The 18,124-nt window shown below is 37.6% G+C and overlaps 1 protein-coding gene across 10 annotated transcripts in view; it reads left to right on the top strand.

The window, feature by feature from the left end:
- Positions 1–382: 382 nt before the first annotated feature.
- The window catches only part of ZC3H13 (zinc finger CCCH-type containing 13), a 48,322-nt gene continuing 30,580 nt past the window's right edge, over positions 383–18,124 (top strand). For 2 of the 10 annotated variants that reach the window (XM_086771832.1, XM_086771828.1), the window contains exons 1-4: positions 383–624; positions 6,709–6,834; positions 7,276–7,385; positions 12,779–12,890. In XM_086771832.1, coding sequence (XP_086627958.1) covers positions 6,718–6,834; positions 7,276–7,385; positions 12,779–12,890 — 339 coding nt within the window. In that variant the 5' untranslated portion in view covers positions 383–624; positions 6,709–6,717. Of the gene's footprint in view, positions 625–1,542; positions 1,679–6,708; positions 6,835–7,273; positions 7,386–9,418; positions 9,486–9,552; positions 9,572–12,778; positions 12,891–18,124 lie in introns of those variants that run through there. The other 8 variants (XM_086771830.1, XM_086771831.1, XM_086771829.1 and 5 more) reach the window with 8 other exon arrangements.

The following is an 18,124-nucleotide window of genomic DNA, read 5'->3' as shown; positions in this document are numbered from 1 at the left end:
CTTCCGACTCCAACCATCCTGTGATTCCTTTTTGCACCTGAGCCGCACTGTTCATCGTCCCCACAATCCTGATCGGCCCAGGCCGAGAAACTGGACTGTCAACCCCACAGAGCCCAGGCAAACGTCTGCGCCACTCCCGCAGCTGCCAGGGAAGGGCAGCTCGAAACCCGCGCAGAAGCGGACGGCGGGGTGGGAAGCAAACAGCTTCCGCCCGCAGGCAGGCCCCGCGCGGGGCGCTCGACCCGCCTCCCCCGCCCTCTCCCAATATGGCGGCGCTGCCGCTTCCGCCGCCGCCGCCGCCGCTGCTGCTGCCCACCACCCTCCTCTGACGTCATCACCAGCGGCGGCGCGGCGGGCGGCGCGAGGGCCGCCGGGACGGGCGCGCGCGCGGCGGTGGCGGCGGCGGTTACCCAGCGGCCCCGGCGCGCGGGGGCAGGGCGGCAGCGGCGGCGGCGGCGGGCGCCGTTGGGTTGCGGGAGCGGGTGGCGCTCCTCGGCTTCCTCTCCGTGTCGCTCCGCGCTCAGGCCCGGGAGGACGGACTCCCCCCTCGCCCCCTCCCACCCTCTCCGCCCCGGGCGGCGGCGGAGGAGGCGGCGGGGAGCGGCGCGGCAGCGGAAGGAGCAGGTGAGTGCGGCGGGGCGGCCGGGGGCGCGGGGGGTGGGGGAGGGTCGTGTCTTGCCGGGAGGAGAGGGGAGGGGGCGGTGCGGTGCGGCGCGGGGCGGGCTCCCGCGTCCCTCTTTAACCCCGCCCCGCCCGGGACCGGGGGTCAGGGGGCGTTCGGCCTTCGGAGCTGAGCCGCGCGGGAGGGCCGCGCTCCCGTCCGCAGCCCAGCACGGTGCGCGGCTGGCAGGCCTGCCCGGGGGCTCCCGGAGGAGGGGGGCGGGAGCGGGCGGGCGGGCAGGCAGGGGGCCGCCGGCCGCGGGTTCGTGCATAGCGGAGCTGGCCGTCCCGCCGTTTTCTCGGGATGCGGTTCCGTCGGTCGGTGGCCGTGCTGGAGTCTGCCTCCCAAATACCTGGATCTTCCCTCTTCGTGGAGTTTTTTTCCACTTCAATGGGGCTCTTCTCCCACGTTCTGGCAGTAAGATAGTTTCTGCTTCATGCGCTTAGAGGAACTACTAATTCTGCTCGTATAAACCCACTCATCACCATTTCTTTAGATAGCTAACTCCCATCCTTCCAGAACTTGTAGGCTGAGCATGTTGGGTTAGTGCTGCAGATGGTCTGCTTAGGTAGGTCCTCACCTTTGACTTCTCTACTAGAGTGTCACTCTACCGTTGATTTCTTGTTGACCTTCTTCAAGACTGTTTGAAGGGCAGATTGTGACAGATAGTGGGCTAGCAACCAGGACCTTAGGGGATCTTGCTCCGGTGGTGAGACACTTATGGTGTGTCTGTGCAGACAGGAGTGGACAGACTCAGCCCATGAACTGAGCGTATCCCAAAACTGTAGAAGTGTGGCTCTGTGTGGCTGTGCCCGAGACAATACACTCCACTTCTCAGCATATTTGCTCAAATGTGACAACATCCTAATGTGGTGATCCAGTTTACAGGTTGTGTGTGCGTCCGGCCAACCTGGTATGAAAGCTGATTGAGCTTGGATCTGTCCGCACCAGTCTGCATAGACTGTTCCTTAGCCTGGTAAAACACCTTCTTTGAGTTTGAGGACTTTGTTAGACAAGGTATGGAATACTCTAAACTTTCTTTTGTGATAGTAGGGCCTGATTTTTTAATTTATTTCTTTACATGTAGAAAGCCAACCATACTTTGGGAAAACATAATTAGCAGTTGCTTATCACTACAAATGGAGAAATACTGTATGTTAAATATGTTACACTAGAAGGATAGGTCCAAGTTAATACAGTGATGGGTAAACAGCATGGAGTTGTTAAAGTAAACTTGGAAAAATTTCTAGTTTTCTGTCAAACAGGCTTCTTTTTGTCAGTTGAAGAGTGCTAGACTGACCACATAAATGTGCAACCAGTATTTGGCTATTTTTTTTAAAGTTGGCTAACAAGGCATTTTACTATTTTTAGCGTTATTTTTAGGTAGTAAACCTGTGAAACTCCTTCAAATATCACTATTTTATTAGTATTGTGACATGGAAACATTAACATTGTAAGCAGAAACAAAACCTTTTCAGGTAAAAGCGCTTCATTTGGAAAAGTGAAGGGAAACACTGGTGTTTTCCTCTTTCTAAGTTGCTGTTTAATTGTCAACAGGTATTTCGTTTATCCTAGAGTGTTATAATCAGTTTGCATCTGAACTTCTGTAGGATTTTAAAATAAAAATTTTGTTTCTTGTTTTAATGGCATGGTATTTGTCACTTCACAGGTAGGATTTTCGTAAGTGATGTAATGTTTAGCTTGTATGTGGTGTGCATGTATGCATGCACAGACGTTGACGTGCTTACTAGTGATGTCTTGGACTTCTTAAAGAGATTTTATCTCCCTATAGTTTTTTTTATGAAATTTGCTTTTGTTCTGTTGTATCTCAGTTTCTAGTTTTCCTGTGGAAGTACGATTAATTTTTGCAGAGGACTGAATCAGGTGTTTCACATGTGTTTCTCTTGACTGTGGCTTGTCTAATATCGTACTTCTATTGAAGAAAAATGTTAAGCATTCTTACCCCCCAAATGTAGGAATACTGATAGTAAAAATAGAGAATTTCACTGAATATTGTGTCAGTCATATCATGGATCGTTGATTTCGGTTACTTGGTTAGTGACCACTAGGTAAAGTCACTTCTCTCAAGTCTGTCTACATTTTAGATTTATTAATGAAGTGACACTTTGAGATATATTTTACTTCAAATGGTAGTATAATTAATGTAATTAACAAATTCTCTCTCACCCTGGAAAAGTTACTCTGTTTAAAGAATAACATAGATGCATCTGTAAATTATTGTAGTGTTAAAATATTTCTAGTTTATTATTAAAGATGTCCATGAATCTTATTTAGGTATGGAAAAGTGATACTTTAGGGTTAAAACCTTAACTATAGAATTTATTTTAGGAGTATAAAGTTAATGTCACTTAGTGGTAGCAAGCTGTTTCAGAAGTTGCAGTGCCTTGAAGTAGAGTTAGCAATGCAATGTCACGTACCTGAAATAGAGAAGTACATAATTTTCTGCTTAGGAACTTTTTTTTTTTTTTTTTTAAATCATGGTAGTAATTATTTGAAATGTTGAAATATGAACACTCAAGGCTCAGTCCACACTAATAATTAGTGCTGTCTAATCCACTTGAGTATTTGATAGGCAGATGGTAGTTCAGAGACACAAGTGTTTGATGGAAAGGAAAATCATTGCACTGGCCATCAATGTGAGATTGTTAGCAGGACTGTGATCATCAAGCATATAGCAACATAAGCTGAAAATGTGGGATTATTGAACAAGTTATGGGAATTTTTATGGAATGTTCCATTTAAATGGTTCTTGATTATCCATTAATGTGCAGTCTGAAACATTTGGAAATTTTTTTCCCTCCCAGTACTTGTTTATAAGCAAGGAAGTTTGTCAGTAATACAAAACTGCTGTTATGCATCTGAGATTTCAACAGCAATATTGTTTTAGTAGTCTCTTTATTTTTCAGACTTAATTGATCTTTGCAGAATGAAATGGGAGTGACTGCATTTTCAGATACAGTCTCTCAAATATAGTGAAAATTCCTCAGTTTCCCTTTGAATAAAGTCTCTAATCCTGCAGCCTGTGTAACAGCTATATTCACTTAACATTGAAATCTCATGCAGTTCTGGTTGCAGGAAGGAGATGTGATAATATGTGCCTACTGAAAGTAATATGCTGTGCAGCCACAGCATGCTCCTTTTGTTTGCTTAGAATAGTCTCTCATGAACTCTCTCTTCTGTTAATAAAGTAGTATGTTTGAATTCCAAACGATGGGTGTGGATCAGAATGTAAGGATAGAATTGACAGAAATGCTACCTGAAATACTATTTTTTTTTCTTTTCATGTTCCAGTTTTTTATTTTCTTTAAGACAGGAGGCTTTACAAACCTTACAAGTTTCAGGGTTGGATGGTGTTATCTTAATTTCCTTATAGGAAATTATCCACCAAAATATAGGGAAGTGGGTAGTTGGAATTAAATTATCTACTCAGTTACGATAATGTTACCCCCTTCATCCTCTCCATGTTTATAACTATCCTTTTAAGCCTAGTCATCATCATAGCTTCCTATATAAGTTAATTCTAAGAAGGTACTATTTGCTGGGTAAAAAGTGACATAAAAAAAAAGATGTTTTGCCTCTGTTTCTTTGAAAATAAAAGGACATTCATATCAGGAGGCAAAATTAATGTAAATTTTTTGTATTTGTATACTGCTATCATGTCAGTGTGTACTGTACTTATGTATGAGATGCACTCATTTTGTCTGTCCTTCATGTATTGAACCCTCTCCCTATGCCATTGCCAGTGCCGTTCTTCTAACCTTTTTTATTTCAGATATGACTTGTTTTACTCTAAATATTTAAACCAAATTCAGTATTTGGTATGTGATCATCTAATTAAAAATGCTTTTGCATATGTCAGTTGATCTTTGTGTCCTCTATTAAAAGAGCATAGCTGCATGAAACCTTACGAACTCAGTGGGATGTTCTATGAAATACAGTGGGAAAACAATCCTGAAATGGAAGGGTGCTGAGCTAGGTGAGATGTGGTATTGTTTTGCTTTCTAACTTTAATGGTTTATCCTGTCAGACTTTATAACTACTGCTGCACATTGAGCTGTCCACAATGACTCCTAATTATTTTTCTCAGAAGACTGGACTAATTTGAACTCATCAAGTATTTAAATAAAATAATTTCTTCTTGTGTGCATTACGTTATATTTATTTGCATTTCATCTGCTTTTGTATTACTTAATTTCTAACTCTAATAGATTGTTCTGGAAATCTCTGTTTTCCACAGTTTTTACTAACCCAAATAATTTCCTACTACTGGCAAATTCTACGGTTTCACTGTCTGCTTTCACTAATTTATGTTAACCATTGTTTTAAATGTCTGGTATATGCCACATGGTTAACTTCTGCACTCTCTGAGCATCTTGATTAATGTCTTGGTTATCTGAACCTTAGTTGTGAGATAAAATTATTCAGATAATCAGAACCTTGGAGAAGTAGTCACTGGAGCTAAGCTGAGAAATCTGTCAAGTACATAGTGTAAGCTTTCTTTCTTCGGTTATTTATAAAGATCTAAAGTGCTTAGGAAGAGCTTCAGGAGAGAGTTTTGTTTGTAGAAAGTGAACATGTCAGACTTCTAGGGAGATCTTGACATTGAAGTAACCGTAGGATTCAGATGATGAAGTTCCACCAAGGTACATGGGAGAAAACCAGGTGTTATCAAAGTGTCAAGTGTAAACACTTACAACAGTATTACATTTTATGTACATTTGTCCACATTTATACATGGTATTTTTTTTTTTTTTTGCCATAGAATGGAATCTTACAGTCTGAATGTTATGGGAACATATTGCTGATCGGATCAGTGAAAATTTGTGTTAATCCAATCTGGTAGGGGTTAGTTTAAATTTGTGTTATCTGACTGTATGGATGAGCTCTTTGTCATTTGTGACTTGGTTGTGTATGAGTAGTTAGCTTAAGTGTGCGTGTTCTAAACAGTGGATAGGAGCAGAAGAGACTGCAGAAGGGTAGGGGATTAGTGTTTGGCTATTCATGTTAAGCTGACTAATGAGCTCTAGAACGGTGGCACTTTGCAGTACCATGAGGAAGTGGGGGTTTTGGGGCTGTATGTAAATTGTCCAGCAGCTGTCAGATTTTCCCACATTGGTTTTAGTTCTGTGTAGATCAAGTAGCACTTAAAGAATGGACAATAGTTTTTGGAGCCCATTTTGCTCTTTTTCTACAACCTGTCTCTACTGCTCAATATATATCTTCCTTTTTTTAAAAAAAAAAACAACCCACACCATTTTCTTTCTGTATTCAGTAACTTCTTCCTTTCTCAGGTAAGATAAATTGTGGCTTCTTATTTATCCAACTTGTGTTGTATTTACTTCAAAAACTGGTTTTCTTAATGAAAAGGAATTAATTCTTGAGAAGCTTGAGAATTGTATCACTGTTGTGGGGTTTTTTGAATTTTTTTTTTTTTTTTCCTAAACTCAGGTGGTTCCAAATAGCTGTAGAACACAAACAAGTAACAAACACAAACTGTGGATGATATCAAGATGGTTTTCAGTAGGTTGTCACACACAAAAAAGGGTTGGGGGGAAGTGGAGCTCTCATTTTTGGAGATTTGTTTCTGAAAACAGGAGCCGTTTTTAGCGGTCAGAACCTGTTTCTGAGAGGTTGGTGAAGCAACATTAAAAGTTCTTTCCAGTTGAAGTCACTTGAGTTGATGCACAAAAAATAATACATGATGAAGGAAAGCATCTGTTCTGTGTGGTGTTTGCTACCTAAATGAATAACATCATATGATCTTTCCCAAACGGAAGCTGAAGAATCCAAAGCAGGTCATAAAATAAAATGAAAAGTTACCTTTACTGGTGTTCAGCTGACTAGTTCAAATCAGAGACACTCCTTGTTATTAGATACATTTCACTCATTTATGACTTTGTTTTCTTCCTTCATCACCTCTGCAGCAACTTTTACAACGTATATCATACTATTTTATTCATGTGAGTTCAGTGTCAATAGCCCCAAACTGAAGGATTTTACAGTTTTGCTTTTTTTTTTGGTTGAAGTAGTACAAAATGTCAAAAATTAGAAGGAAAGTCACAGTGGAAAATACCAAGACCATATCCGATAGCACATCCCGAAGACCCAGTGTGTTTGAAAGGCTTGGACCCAGCACTGGAAGTACTGCAGAGGTGAGTTGTAAAAGTGTTCTTCTTTTCTTCCCCACCCCAGCATCTTCTTTTCCAGGATTTAGGTGGTGGGAAAGAGTAGCTCACAAGTACCAAATACTCAGATGTCTGTCACTGATGTTAGTAAAAGTGAAAAGAACTCCTTAACGCATGGGTGTTCAGCATACTAATACTAGAATTTTCAAATAATGTGTGTTGTCCCAGCTTCTGGAGAGGAGCACTAGTACTGTACATATAAATACTATTTCCACCAACGTGCATTTTTCTCTGCCAGACCTGATGCTCATTGTTGATTATTTTTTTTTAATTAGTTATGTTACTGGTGGACAGAAATTACAGATAAATGGGAGTTAATGTGGAGTCATTTGTTTGTTCTGCCACACTCACACCAATGGTATTTCCAGAAATGAGTGTGAAATTCACCCAGTAATGTCTGTCTCTTAGACACAGTGCCGTAACTGGCTGAAGACTGGCAACTGCCTGTATGGGAACACATGTAGATTCGTACATGGCCCTTCACCACGAGGTAAAGGCTATAGCAGCAGTTATAGAAGGTAAATCAAGAACTCACTTTGAATTCTTCACATGCTGTAGGAAAATAGCTTTTGCAACTATGTCTTCTGTTTTTTGGTTTTTTTTTAAGTGAAATGCTGTGGTGTGCCTAATGGTATATTTTATCGATAACCAATTGTGTTGTGAAGCTGCTCAAAACAATTAATTTGGCAACTTGCAGTGGGTTTTCCCAGGATTTTTATGTGTATGTAGCTTTAAAAAATGGAGTCCGCTGGATGCAAATTAATTTCGTATATTGCTTGAACGTGAAGTTCAAGTACCTTAATACTTTTTTTTTTTTTTGGTGTAGTATCACTGCAGCTTCTGATATGCCTTTCTGTCTTTTACTAAAATGCTGGTTTGCAACTGCTTTCAGTAGTACTCACATACTTGCAGTCCTTCTGCCTTTGCTATATTGTTTGATGAATAAGGTGTCTATCCTTTCTCTGCTGTTGTGAGAAAACACTTTTCTTCAAAACGTAGTTTTGTGACTTTATCTGTCAGATTTAGAACAAATATCCTTTATCACAGTAAGACACCCAAAAAGTTACTTTATTTTTCAGAGGAGAATATTTTTTATTGTCTGCCTCTTCATATGTTACCGTAATTTTAAAATTATTTTTTTTTACTGTCCTTTGTATGACATAGCACCTTACTTAACTGGATGTAAATGTGGCAATAAGTTTGTAATATTCTTTCTATAAAGGATGAAAAGATAGTACAGTTTTAGCATAGTACCTCTTTGTACAAAGACTTCACGTTTTACAAACAACTATGCTTCATAATGGTACAGTAATGTCAACGTTACCTCTAGATTATGGATGGGCACACTGAAGCATCGAAGTGTAAAGCAGCAATACGAAGGTTGACATGAGGTTAGGGTTCTGTTTCTGGTTCTTTTTCCTGTTCCTGTGGCATACTCTGAGGATGATGCTGACTTTGCCTGTTGCATCATCCATTGCTTCTAAGGTGGTGGCAGCTAGGATACAAAATCTATTTATGAGTTTAATGTTTCTTTCATTATGTAAAAGATTTTACTCTATTTTGTACTGAATGTTCCAAATGAGAAAAAAGAGTGATTTACTGGTAGAGATTAAATTTAAAAGCTGTTAGAATGTCACTTTCTCCTCGATTTCAGTGTTTGGAACACTCAGTGCGTAGTTCTACTTGTTCAGTTGAAGGACAGTCAAATTTCTTTTAATGATTAAGGCTTTGTTTCTGCTTCACTGTCACTGCTGACGTTTAAGAGTAATGTTGATTTACTTCTTTTTATTGCTAACTTTCTTTTACTAGGACTGTATGAAAAAGTGAAAGGACTTATTTGGCTTATTTGTTGATACATTCAACATTTAATAAAGATATTCTTAAAAATAAAAAGAGGGGGGAAGACCTTACCTACCCATTCCCCGCCCCCCCCCCCCCCCCCCCAACCAGACAAATGAAAAAAAGGGGTGCTTATCTTCAAAAGTTTCTACTGATAGCTCTTGGCCAGGCACAGAAAAAGCTGTTTTATGTACATAATAAAATGTTGAAGTTTTCTTGCGATTTAACATTACAGAGATTTTTACAAATGTTATCCAGGTGTTTTGAATGCAATTTTATCTGCTTCTTCTGAGCCAAGCTAGTGCTTCTTCCACATCAGTTCAGTTCAAGCAGTGTTCTTGTTAAAGTATCTGAGAAAACATATTGGCAGCATGTCTACTTGTGTTCAGCCAGGCTTGCTGGTGAAGTCTTTTGTCTGCTTTGCAGGCAGTTTGGTAGGACAAAGCACATCTTACTGCTTTTCTGTCTTGCCCCTCCAATTTCATACCTGTCTTAAAACCATTAACAATGAGTTTAATTCATCTGACCATAATGCTTCCCGTAGTTCAGAACATCACCGGACAGTAGCAAAACTTGACTTTAAAGTGCAAAAAAAAAAAAAAAACTATTAGAAGTAATTTTGTTATACCTCTGTTTCAACATTAATGCTGCCTCTCACAGCATGAATTTTAATCTTGCTTTTATAAAAATAAAACCTAGCTTGTGTTTACAGGTAAAGCTTTCCTGATGAGGATATTAAGAATTCAATAATAGACCTGCCAGTCTTCCGGGCATCTGAAGTAAGGAGAAGCTAACAAGGAGAGCTGTGTGTAAACATACTATCCCACAAGGAGTTTTGCTCTCTTGCTTCACTTTCAGTTTATTGGTTAGTTGCTTGGCAGCTTCCTGCTGATTCTGTTATACTGTTGTCAGGATCTATGCCATCGTATTGTCTCTCTCTGAGCCTGTCTGATCCTTTTCATTCTGGATCATTACATTGTATTTAAAAACTAAACCAAACCGGGTAAGAATGATAGATTTTGCAAGGTTCAAATATTGTTGTGTGGGAAGCTGAAAAATGGGGCAATTTTTGGTGAGTATTCATTATAATACATACCTTATACACAAGTAACTGTCATCTGCCTATACATGCACATAGGTACATACACACAGGTATTCTCAGGTAGATGTGTTATAATGCGTGCCTGTTGCTAGGGAGTTGTTCCTGGCATTCTAAGAGGTACAGAAGCAAACAAAGGTGCTACTATGGATATGCGTTTTCAAACCAAACTGCTGAATATGGAGAACTGAACTGCTGCAGGAAGTTAAGCTGTTTAAAATCACTTAGTTGCACAGCTTAAGATTTGAAATTATTAAATTCTGTATTTTAGGTCTTACAGAAAGACTAGACCCAGCACAAAATATTAAATCATTAAAGAGAGATTTTTCATTAAGTAGTTTTCTTCTCTCAAGTGTACAGGGATAATCCTGTGGAGCCTTTTGTGTGAGAGGTTCTACCAGTTGCAGTCTAGCCACATAATCTTAAACTCTAGAGGTAAAGTTATAGTTACCTGTTGAAATTCAGCAGTGTGCATTACCTGGAATAACCAAAGGTCCCCTTTGGAGGGGAGGAAAAAAAAGCTATGTAGAAAATAAGTTATTGTGTAAAAATTAAAATTGTTGTACACCTGAAAGAAAAATCAGCCAGTAAGGCCAGCCTGTTTTTCTGTGCATGAAGCCAAAGTATCTGAAAACAGTCACAGCTGCCTAAGTAATTTTTTCTTTGACAGATTTTTGGTATTATTTTATTAAATCTTCTGGGGAGTTATTATGCTATGGTGTTTTTTGGGGAGGGGTAGAATGGTTACCATTATTTTGCTCCAGTGTTCTCCTAAAGCTGAAAAAGAAAAACCCCAAAACCAAACAGAAACTCACCAGCAAACCTCAACCCTGAAGCTATAGCTGTTTTCATTTCTGTGATTTCTTGAAAACTTTTGTAATCTTTAAGTAGGTTTGAGTAATGTTTTAACAAAATAAGTTTTTTCTTCCCTCTCATACTAAAAAAAGGGTTGAGGGTGAAATGGTTTGGATAACTTTAAAAAAAAAGTATTGAAATATCAAATGTCTCTCTAGAAAGTACACGAGCTGCATTCAGTGTAAGTTCTCTTGCTCTCTCCTTCAGCTACTTGATTTTTTTCTGAATTTACACCTCTTGAGGAAGAATGTTACTAGTTCGTTATCTATAACTTCTTTGCCTTTTAAATTAATTTTCAGTTTCACAAATCCAAATCCTTTGTGCCATCCATAGCTGAAGCGTTACTAAAAATTAAGGCATTAAATTGCCGCTTTAATGTTGAAAGACAGTTTTGGGGTAGCTGATGGTTGAAATGCTTCAGAGTGATTTGGTAATGCAAAGAAATTCTTTCTAAGATGGGGGAGGGAGAAAGATAGATACCTTGAATCATAACATTTGCTACAGCCAGACACTTTAAAGATAATATAGTAATGCATGCAAAGAAGATAACTTGTTTATATTTGTGTGCTGCATATTATTTGATCCTTCTTAGTGCTGAAAGAAGCAGCATGCTACTGATTTGTGCCTTTCCTCTGGTCTAGAGTGACCTGTATTTACAACTTCATGAAGAATTAAATGCATTTAAAAATTAGAGCAATCACTGGTCTCTTTCTTCTAAGATCCTAAGACACTTAACTTTACAATGCAGTTTGAAGAATTAAATATAAATTAAATATAAATAGCTCTGCAAAAGAGGAAGTGGAAACCAATTACTGTTTTTCAAGTATGCACAGGTTGAAAATGAAATAATATTAATTTAGATTTTTGTATGTGTACTTTGTGAAAGACTGTTTACCCTTTGTGTATTATGTGAGGAAGGGTGGGAGAAACAATACTTTCTAAGTGGAAACAAATTCAGTCTGAAAAACAAAACAAGTGCAAATTTCATTATTCAAGTATTATATATAACTTCTAATCAACTAAGGCAGTACCTGTACAGGTACTCAATACCTGTATGATTCTTTAGGGAAGCTGATAGGTACAGATCCAGTACTTTCATACAACCATTTAAGAATCTGTAGTAACAGCCATCACAGAAGTAGCAAATGCAATATCAAGCCAGATTTATATGAAGAGAAAATTTGTTTTCTTGAACTGAAACATTATTTGAAGCAGCTCCTACATCCCCTTTGCTTAAGAACTTGTTTAAATGCAAGGGTTGTTTTATTTTAACTTGTGAGGGATAAATGAACTTGTGAATCCACTTAAGAGGTGACAAAATTACAAAAATGTCTTGTAATGGTGTGGGATGTTCCCCCTCCCTTCCCGCATCACAGTAATACATTTTACAGGAAATATACCTTAAAGTTGTATGACTAGTAGAGGTCATCCAATATTTTGTAATTAAATAATGAATTAATTATGTTACTGCAAGATGGAAAATGGAGGAGGCCTCCATGAGTAATTTTCTGGTGCATGGTCTTGCAACAGTGGGGTTTTTTGTGTGGCAGTCTCACTAAGGTCGTGAGAGGATGGCACCTAGGTCAGGTTGTCTCCACTTGCGTACTTCATCCTTACTCAGAGTTTATTGTGCTTCTGTGTGACTATCATTGCTAGTCTACAGCAGTTTGACTCTGCATTAATTTTATTTTTTTATGTATATATTATATATATATTAAAATTGATGCAGCTTAGATTATGGAGAAGGTTAAAGATATCTTGAAACTGCTGGTAGGAGTGATTGTGAAACACATTTTGCATGACGGTCAGCAAAAGAAGTTTTATTCTGGATAGGATCACCTGAAGCTAATCTAGAGTAGTAACTAAGTCATGCCATATATACATAGAAGTAATTTTTTTTTCTTAGAGTCAAGTCTTCCTTGATGTTCTGAAAGAGGTTTTTTAATAGAATGCTGAAGCCCATTAGAACTGAATATTTTTTTATTCATCCACTTTGCTTCTGGGTGGGAGATGTAGATCTTTTTGCATATACTAATTAAAAAATAATTAAAAGGCAGATTGTATTCCTTTAAAAGTAATCCTATAGAACTGGTTCTATTATATTTCTGTATTATACAGGTCACCAGAAAGACCCACTGGAGATCTTCGGGAAAGAATGAAGAACAAACGTCAAGACGTTGAGGCAGAGCCACAGAAACGAAGTACAGAAGAATCATCCTCTCCTGTTAGGGTAAGAATGGAGTTTGCAGAACTCCAGAATCCCTCAGTAGCAGTTGGGCAGTGTGTACTAGAAACCTGATCATGGTGAACTGAAATATTTAAAATGTTTTAATGAACTGATCGTTTTGTACCTAGCATGTGGCATATTTTGTTGTGAAGTGTCTTAACCATTGTATTATTTTGCAATTTTATAGCACTTTCTGGTCTTCTAGTTCCCAAAGATTTTATAAATCCCTCAGACTAAAATATGTTATAAGTACTAATGAACCGGTATTTAGTAATGGTGCAGGCTCTTAGTTATTACCAAGAAAGTGTATTAACTGTTGTTCCAATCATTCAGTATTTTTTTTCGCCCAACACTTATTAATATCTGTTGTTTACCTGCATCCTGACTCCAATTGTTCATCCAAAATTTGCTTTTGATGGGACCATGCAGTTACTATTGTGCTGGTTTCCTCCTCACATACTCATCAGCCGTCCCAACTGCTCATTCTTGGATTTTGCAAAAAATCATTCATTATTGTTCTCATTTTCTAATCGTCTTTCTGCAACCCTATACCCCTCAAATATCAGAAGTTAATTATTTTTAAATTGTGTTTTCTGTTCCTGCACTGATGTTACAAAAAAATAAGGGCAGAGTTGATAGTGTGACCCTGCACTTGTGTAACAATAGCACCAGTGTATTCCTGCGTCATGTTTTTTGAGACCATCGTCATATGAATAACGATTAAAAGTTTTTATTTGTGAAAAATCAGTTTTGCTTCTGCAGGTATTAGCAGCATTCTTTTTTTTTGTTTGTTTGTTCCTCCCGCCCCTTGATCTGTTCCTGCTTGCTGTGTAAAATGAATTTTTATGTCAGGTGTAAAGAAATCAACAGCAGCTTGAATGGCTTACCTTCCAATCATGTTTTCAGTTGCTGTTAATTTCTATAAACTTTCAATCTTTTTACTCTTAAATGTGTTTCTTTTATTTTCTAATAGTTTGAATAAACTGTTCGGTTATTGAATACATGGTTGGTGGGAAAAGTGTTTTTTTTCCAACCGTTATTAAAGATTTACTGTAACTTCTCTCCTGGTACAACTCTAATTTTGAAATAATTCTTACTTTTTATTATTTAACTCTTCTTTTCATAGTGTTCTATTAATGTAATAACAAAATACTCTTAAACAACTAAATCCCCAGTAAGGGTGAACTGGAAGCAGGAATCAAAAGGAACTGGAGAATTAGTGGGTCTGTTAAAGTACTAAAGAATTATCTACAGGATAAGCACACTGCAGAGGGAAAAATACTCTGCTTCAGTCTCATAAAACAGAAGGCTGAGAAAACCACTGAGCTTTTGTATTAGTTGCATGGAGGCAATTCTCCAAATATGAGATATCCAAATAAAATATTCTGGAACAAATAGGTGAAGAGGGACAGTTGTCAAGAGTTGCATTGCCAAGAACCAGGATATCTAAAAGAACAGAAGACTGAAGTGACTGAACTGTTAATAAAAATCTTGTTCCATCTTTAGAGCTATTGTTATGGTGGAGATCTAATATACCTGATATTTCCATCTCTTATTAAAGCTTTTGGGATAACAGAGGAGCTGGATAAGAAATCTTAACTTTATTTTGAAATAACGAAAAGTAGCTTGTTCCATAAAAAGTTTCATAATTGTGAGTTGTGAAGGTCCCTTCCAACCCTAACCATTCTATGATTCTATGATTCTATGATTTAAAAAAAAAAAAAAAGAGCAGCACTGTTCCTGCAGACAAAATTTGTGCTTCCCCAGTCTAGTAGCCTGAAACTTTTAACAGAGAGTACTGGCTAAAAGAGAACTGTCTGATACAGGTGAAACCTTAAATAGCTTCTTTGAAACAAGACTTTTGCGGCATATAGATAGTCAAAGAATAGCAGATGTAATATTACCAGGTTTAGAAGCCACCTAAGGGGAAAACTTTAGATTAGTTTCAAATGATGAAGTTACAGAGATGCTATGGTGCTTCATCTGAAGAGCTATAACTTGTTAAGAACATGGAAAAAATGTTGAACATCCCAAATGTCAAACTTTGCAGAAGATGTAAGAACTGAGATTCCTAAAGTCTGAGGAATGCCATAGGGATTGGGGAAAGATAGTTTTTGGTAGTACAATGGCAGATGAAACTTTGTGTTGGCAAGTGCAAGGTAATGCACAATGAAGACAGTTTTTAAAACAGTCATGAATGAATATTTTAAAGTAACTGAAACCATCCAGTAGAAAAATAAGTTATTGTGGACAGCTCAATGAAACCATCTGTTCGAAGTGCAGTCACAGTTGCAGAAGCAAACACTCTGGTGTATAAAAATGGAATAGAAAATGATCAATATTATGCTGTAGAAATTCATGGTCCAGTTTTATTTGCAATGTTGTTTGATTGTGATCAACTGTATGCAAGAAAATACAGTCAAAGGTCTTTTTGAAGTGGGCAAGGAGGTGAGAAAAAGACTGGAGAGAAGAAAGGACATGTGGCGAATGCATGTAATATGTGGTTGAGAGAATGTAAATTAGAAAAGAGTGGCAAATTTGAAAATGACAAGGGAAAATGCTATTTACATTACATATGACAATTCTACCTGACTGCCAGAAGATAAAGTAAAAGAAAACCTGAATAGGTTCCACAAAAATTTGAGATAGTATAACTAGTATAAAATCTTCTTAGAAGAGGTTTCTTGTTCTTTGGAGACATAAGATGACTAGTGCAATCAATATATATTTAGGAAGAAACTTCCTATGTGGACAACTTATAGAACTCATCCCTTATTATTTCTTCATGTCTTGTACTATTATTTTCAGAGACAGTATGCTGTGTTATGTGGACAACTACATTGAACTCAGTTGTTTCTGTGTTTCTCAGATTTGTGTTCACAATTATTTCAGCACCCTATGTTAGTATATCAATTATTGTACAAATAATTAGATCAGGTTCCTGCCTTTATTGTATTTAGTTGGAAATTTTTCTGTTGAATTTTTCTCTGTACTACGAGAAGATGGTTACATTGGAGTATATGAAGTATTACCCTGAAGTATTACTTGGGAGATGTGTGTGATTTGGGAGAAACAGTGGGAAGAACTTAATGTATATTTAGGAAAGGTTTTGATAAGGAATGTGTATCACTTGTTTCATATCTGTGCTTTTTTTGTCACTGTGGCTTTTGAATATCTCCACTGGAAATGGAAGTCAACATTGTCTTCCATCTCTGAAATGGAAACAATACCTGTTCATTTCAGGGAAACTTCAGATTCGTTTTGTTGTATGTTTGTGTAGTGTGGTAGGGATTTACACTGTAAAGATATTATATGTAGAGCAAAATACTTTTGGGCAATGATTGCCCAAAAGATTCTAGCTGTAATACTGATAGCTTATTTGAGATTTAAAGGAATCTGTGCTTTTGAATTAGTTTATATTGCTGCTGCATGTACATGTGCTGTTAAGGCTGAAACTGAAGCTTCTACCTTGTAAGAATTGTAGGTTGTAAGAGTTTTATAAAAATTCTCTTCATCGATATTGGCAAAGTAACACTTCTTGGCTAGAAGCATGTTTTGCAGACTGAGTCCTTTTGTGCTTGGCCAAACTCTTCTGGCTGTAGTGGGAAATTAATTCAAGTAGACATCAAGTCTTGTGCTGTAGAGTACTGATCATATCTTATGGGATGTGGAACTTCAACCTAAGAAGACATTAAATTAAATTAAATCTTACAGAATTCAGCCATAATGTTGTATTTTTTTCCTTTCTTTCTCCTAAACGTCAACATTAAACTTTAGTCATCTATCCAACACATGTAAATAGTTTAACCGTGAGCACGTACCTGAAAACAGCATAGACAAAGTCTGCTAAGTTGTTGTTTACTCTTAGGACCATCTACAACGTTTTTTTTTTTAGTAAGTAATTATATTATTATGGAAGTTTATTGTTTGTCATCTAGTAAATGGCAATTTTTCAGAGTCTGCAGAGAAATAGTTTACAAGTGTGGCTGAAGTAGATACAGCATCTTCAGTTACAAGTGAAAGACATGCTATTGGCCTTTAGGAGCTTGACTTATTTTATTTTTGGCTTATTAAGGGAGAGACTGAAAAAAACCTGTGTAAAGTACAAGAAGGTCTGTAAGGATATGAAGGAAATATTTACTTTTCATAGTATAAGGGAGTTAAATGTGTTGTAAGTGGAACAAGTACACTAAAAGGCATATGTTGAAGACTTTTTGATAAGAAAATTCAAATATGTGTTCTAGACTATCGTAACTTAAATTCTTTATTTGTATGCCCCAGGAAAATATACTCAATTTCTAAACTGAGATTTGATTTTAAAGATGCAATATAACCAGAGTCTTTTTTTCCCTCACAACTAAAGTGAAGTCATTTAGTGTATGAACGGGCTTCAATCAAGTTGTCCTGACTTGTAAAATAGCATGCTTGCATAAAAATTGTATTTTCCCTCCCCCTATATTCAGTAATTCAATAAAATTCCTTTCATAAATGTTTTTGTTCTCAGTTCTTCTGTAGAAGTATGATTGTGCCACTCCTGAATCTCTCCACTGAAAGGAGGGAATGCAGGCTGTTTCAACATGCTTGTGATCGGTTGTAAGTTTGAAGATGTAGGAGACATACATACAAGTTGTGTAGTATTTTTAACATGGGTTACTAAATTGGTCCTATCTGCACTTTCTCTGCTGACATGTTATTTGGGGATTTGGTTTTGAGAAGTTCTTTGAGATCAGTATATAGAGGAGATCCTAACATGCATATTTCAGTTTGCTAGTAACAAATACTGTTTAATTAATAGAAACTAGTATTTGTATTTAAGAAATTATGTTTATTGTTTGTTTATATTATAGGAATTAGTTGGGAGTATATAGCAGAAGTACACAGTTTAATAGAACAGATGCAGCTTTCAAGGAGGGCAGTCTAGAAAAATTAAGATACTCTAAGGAAAAAAAAGAATGGTTGCAGAAGAGGCTTGTTGATAAAGTTACATATTTTCAGATCTCATCAGAGTCATTTTCTTTTAAAGTAACTTGCTTTGGAGCATAGTACAACTCTTGCACTTAGACTGAAATGCCTTCAGTACGTGTTACGGTGATGGCTTAGTTGATGTAGACTTGCCTGTGGTTGATGTCAGCAACCAGCACAACTTGATAGGTTGGGATCTTGTGCATCATTTTAGAGATCTTGTCATGAAGTTAAGGAAATTTTTTTTTTCCCCTTATTCTACAAGCTGCTTAAAT

This window comes from Chlamydotis macqueenii, chromosome 1 (assembly GCF_036417535.1).
Source record: "Chlamydotis macqueenii isolate bChlMac1 chromosome 1, bChlMac1.mat, whole genome shotgun sequence".
NCBI classification, from domain to species: Eukaryota; Metazoa; Chordata; class Aves; order Otidiformes; family Otididae; genus Chlamydotis; species Chlamydotis macqueenii.
This window is presented reverse-complemented; position numbering and strand designations above follow the sequence as displayed.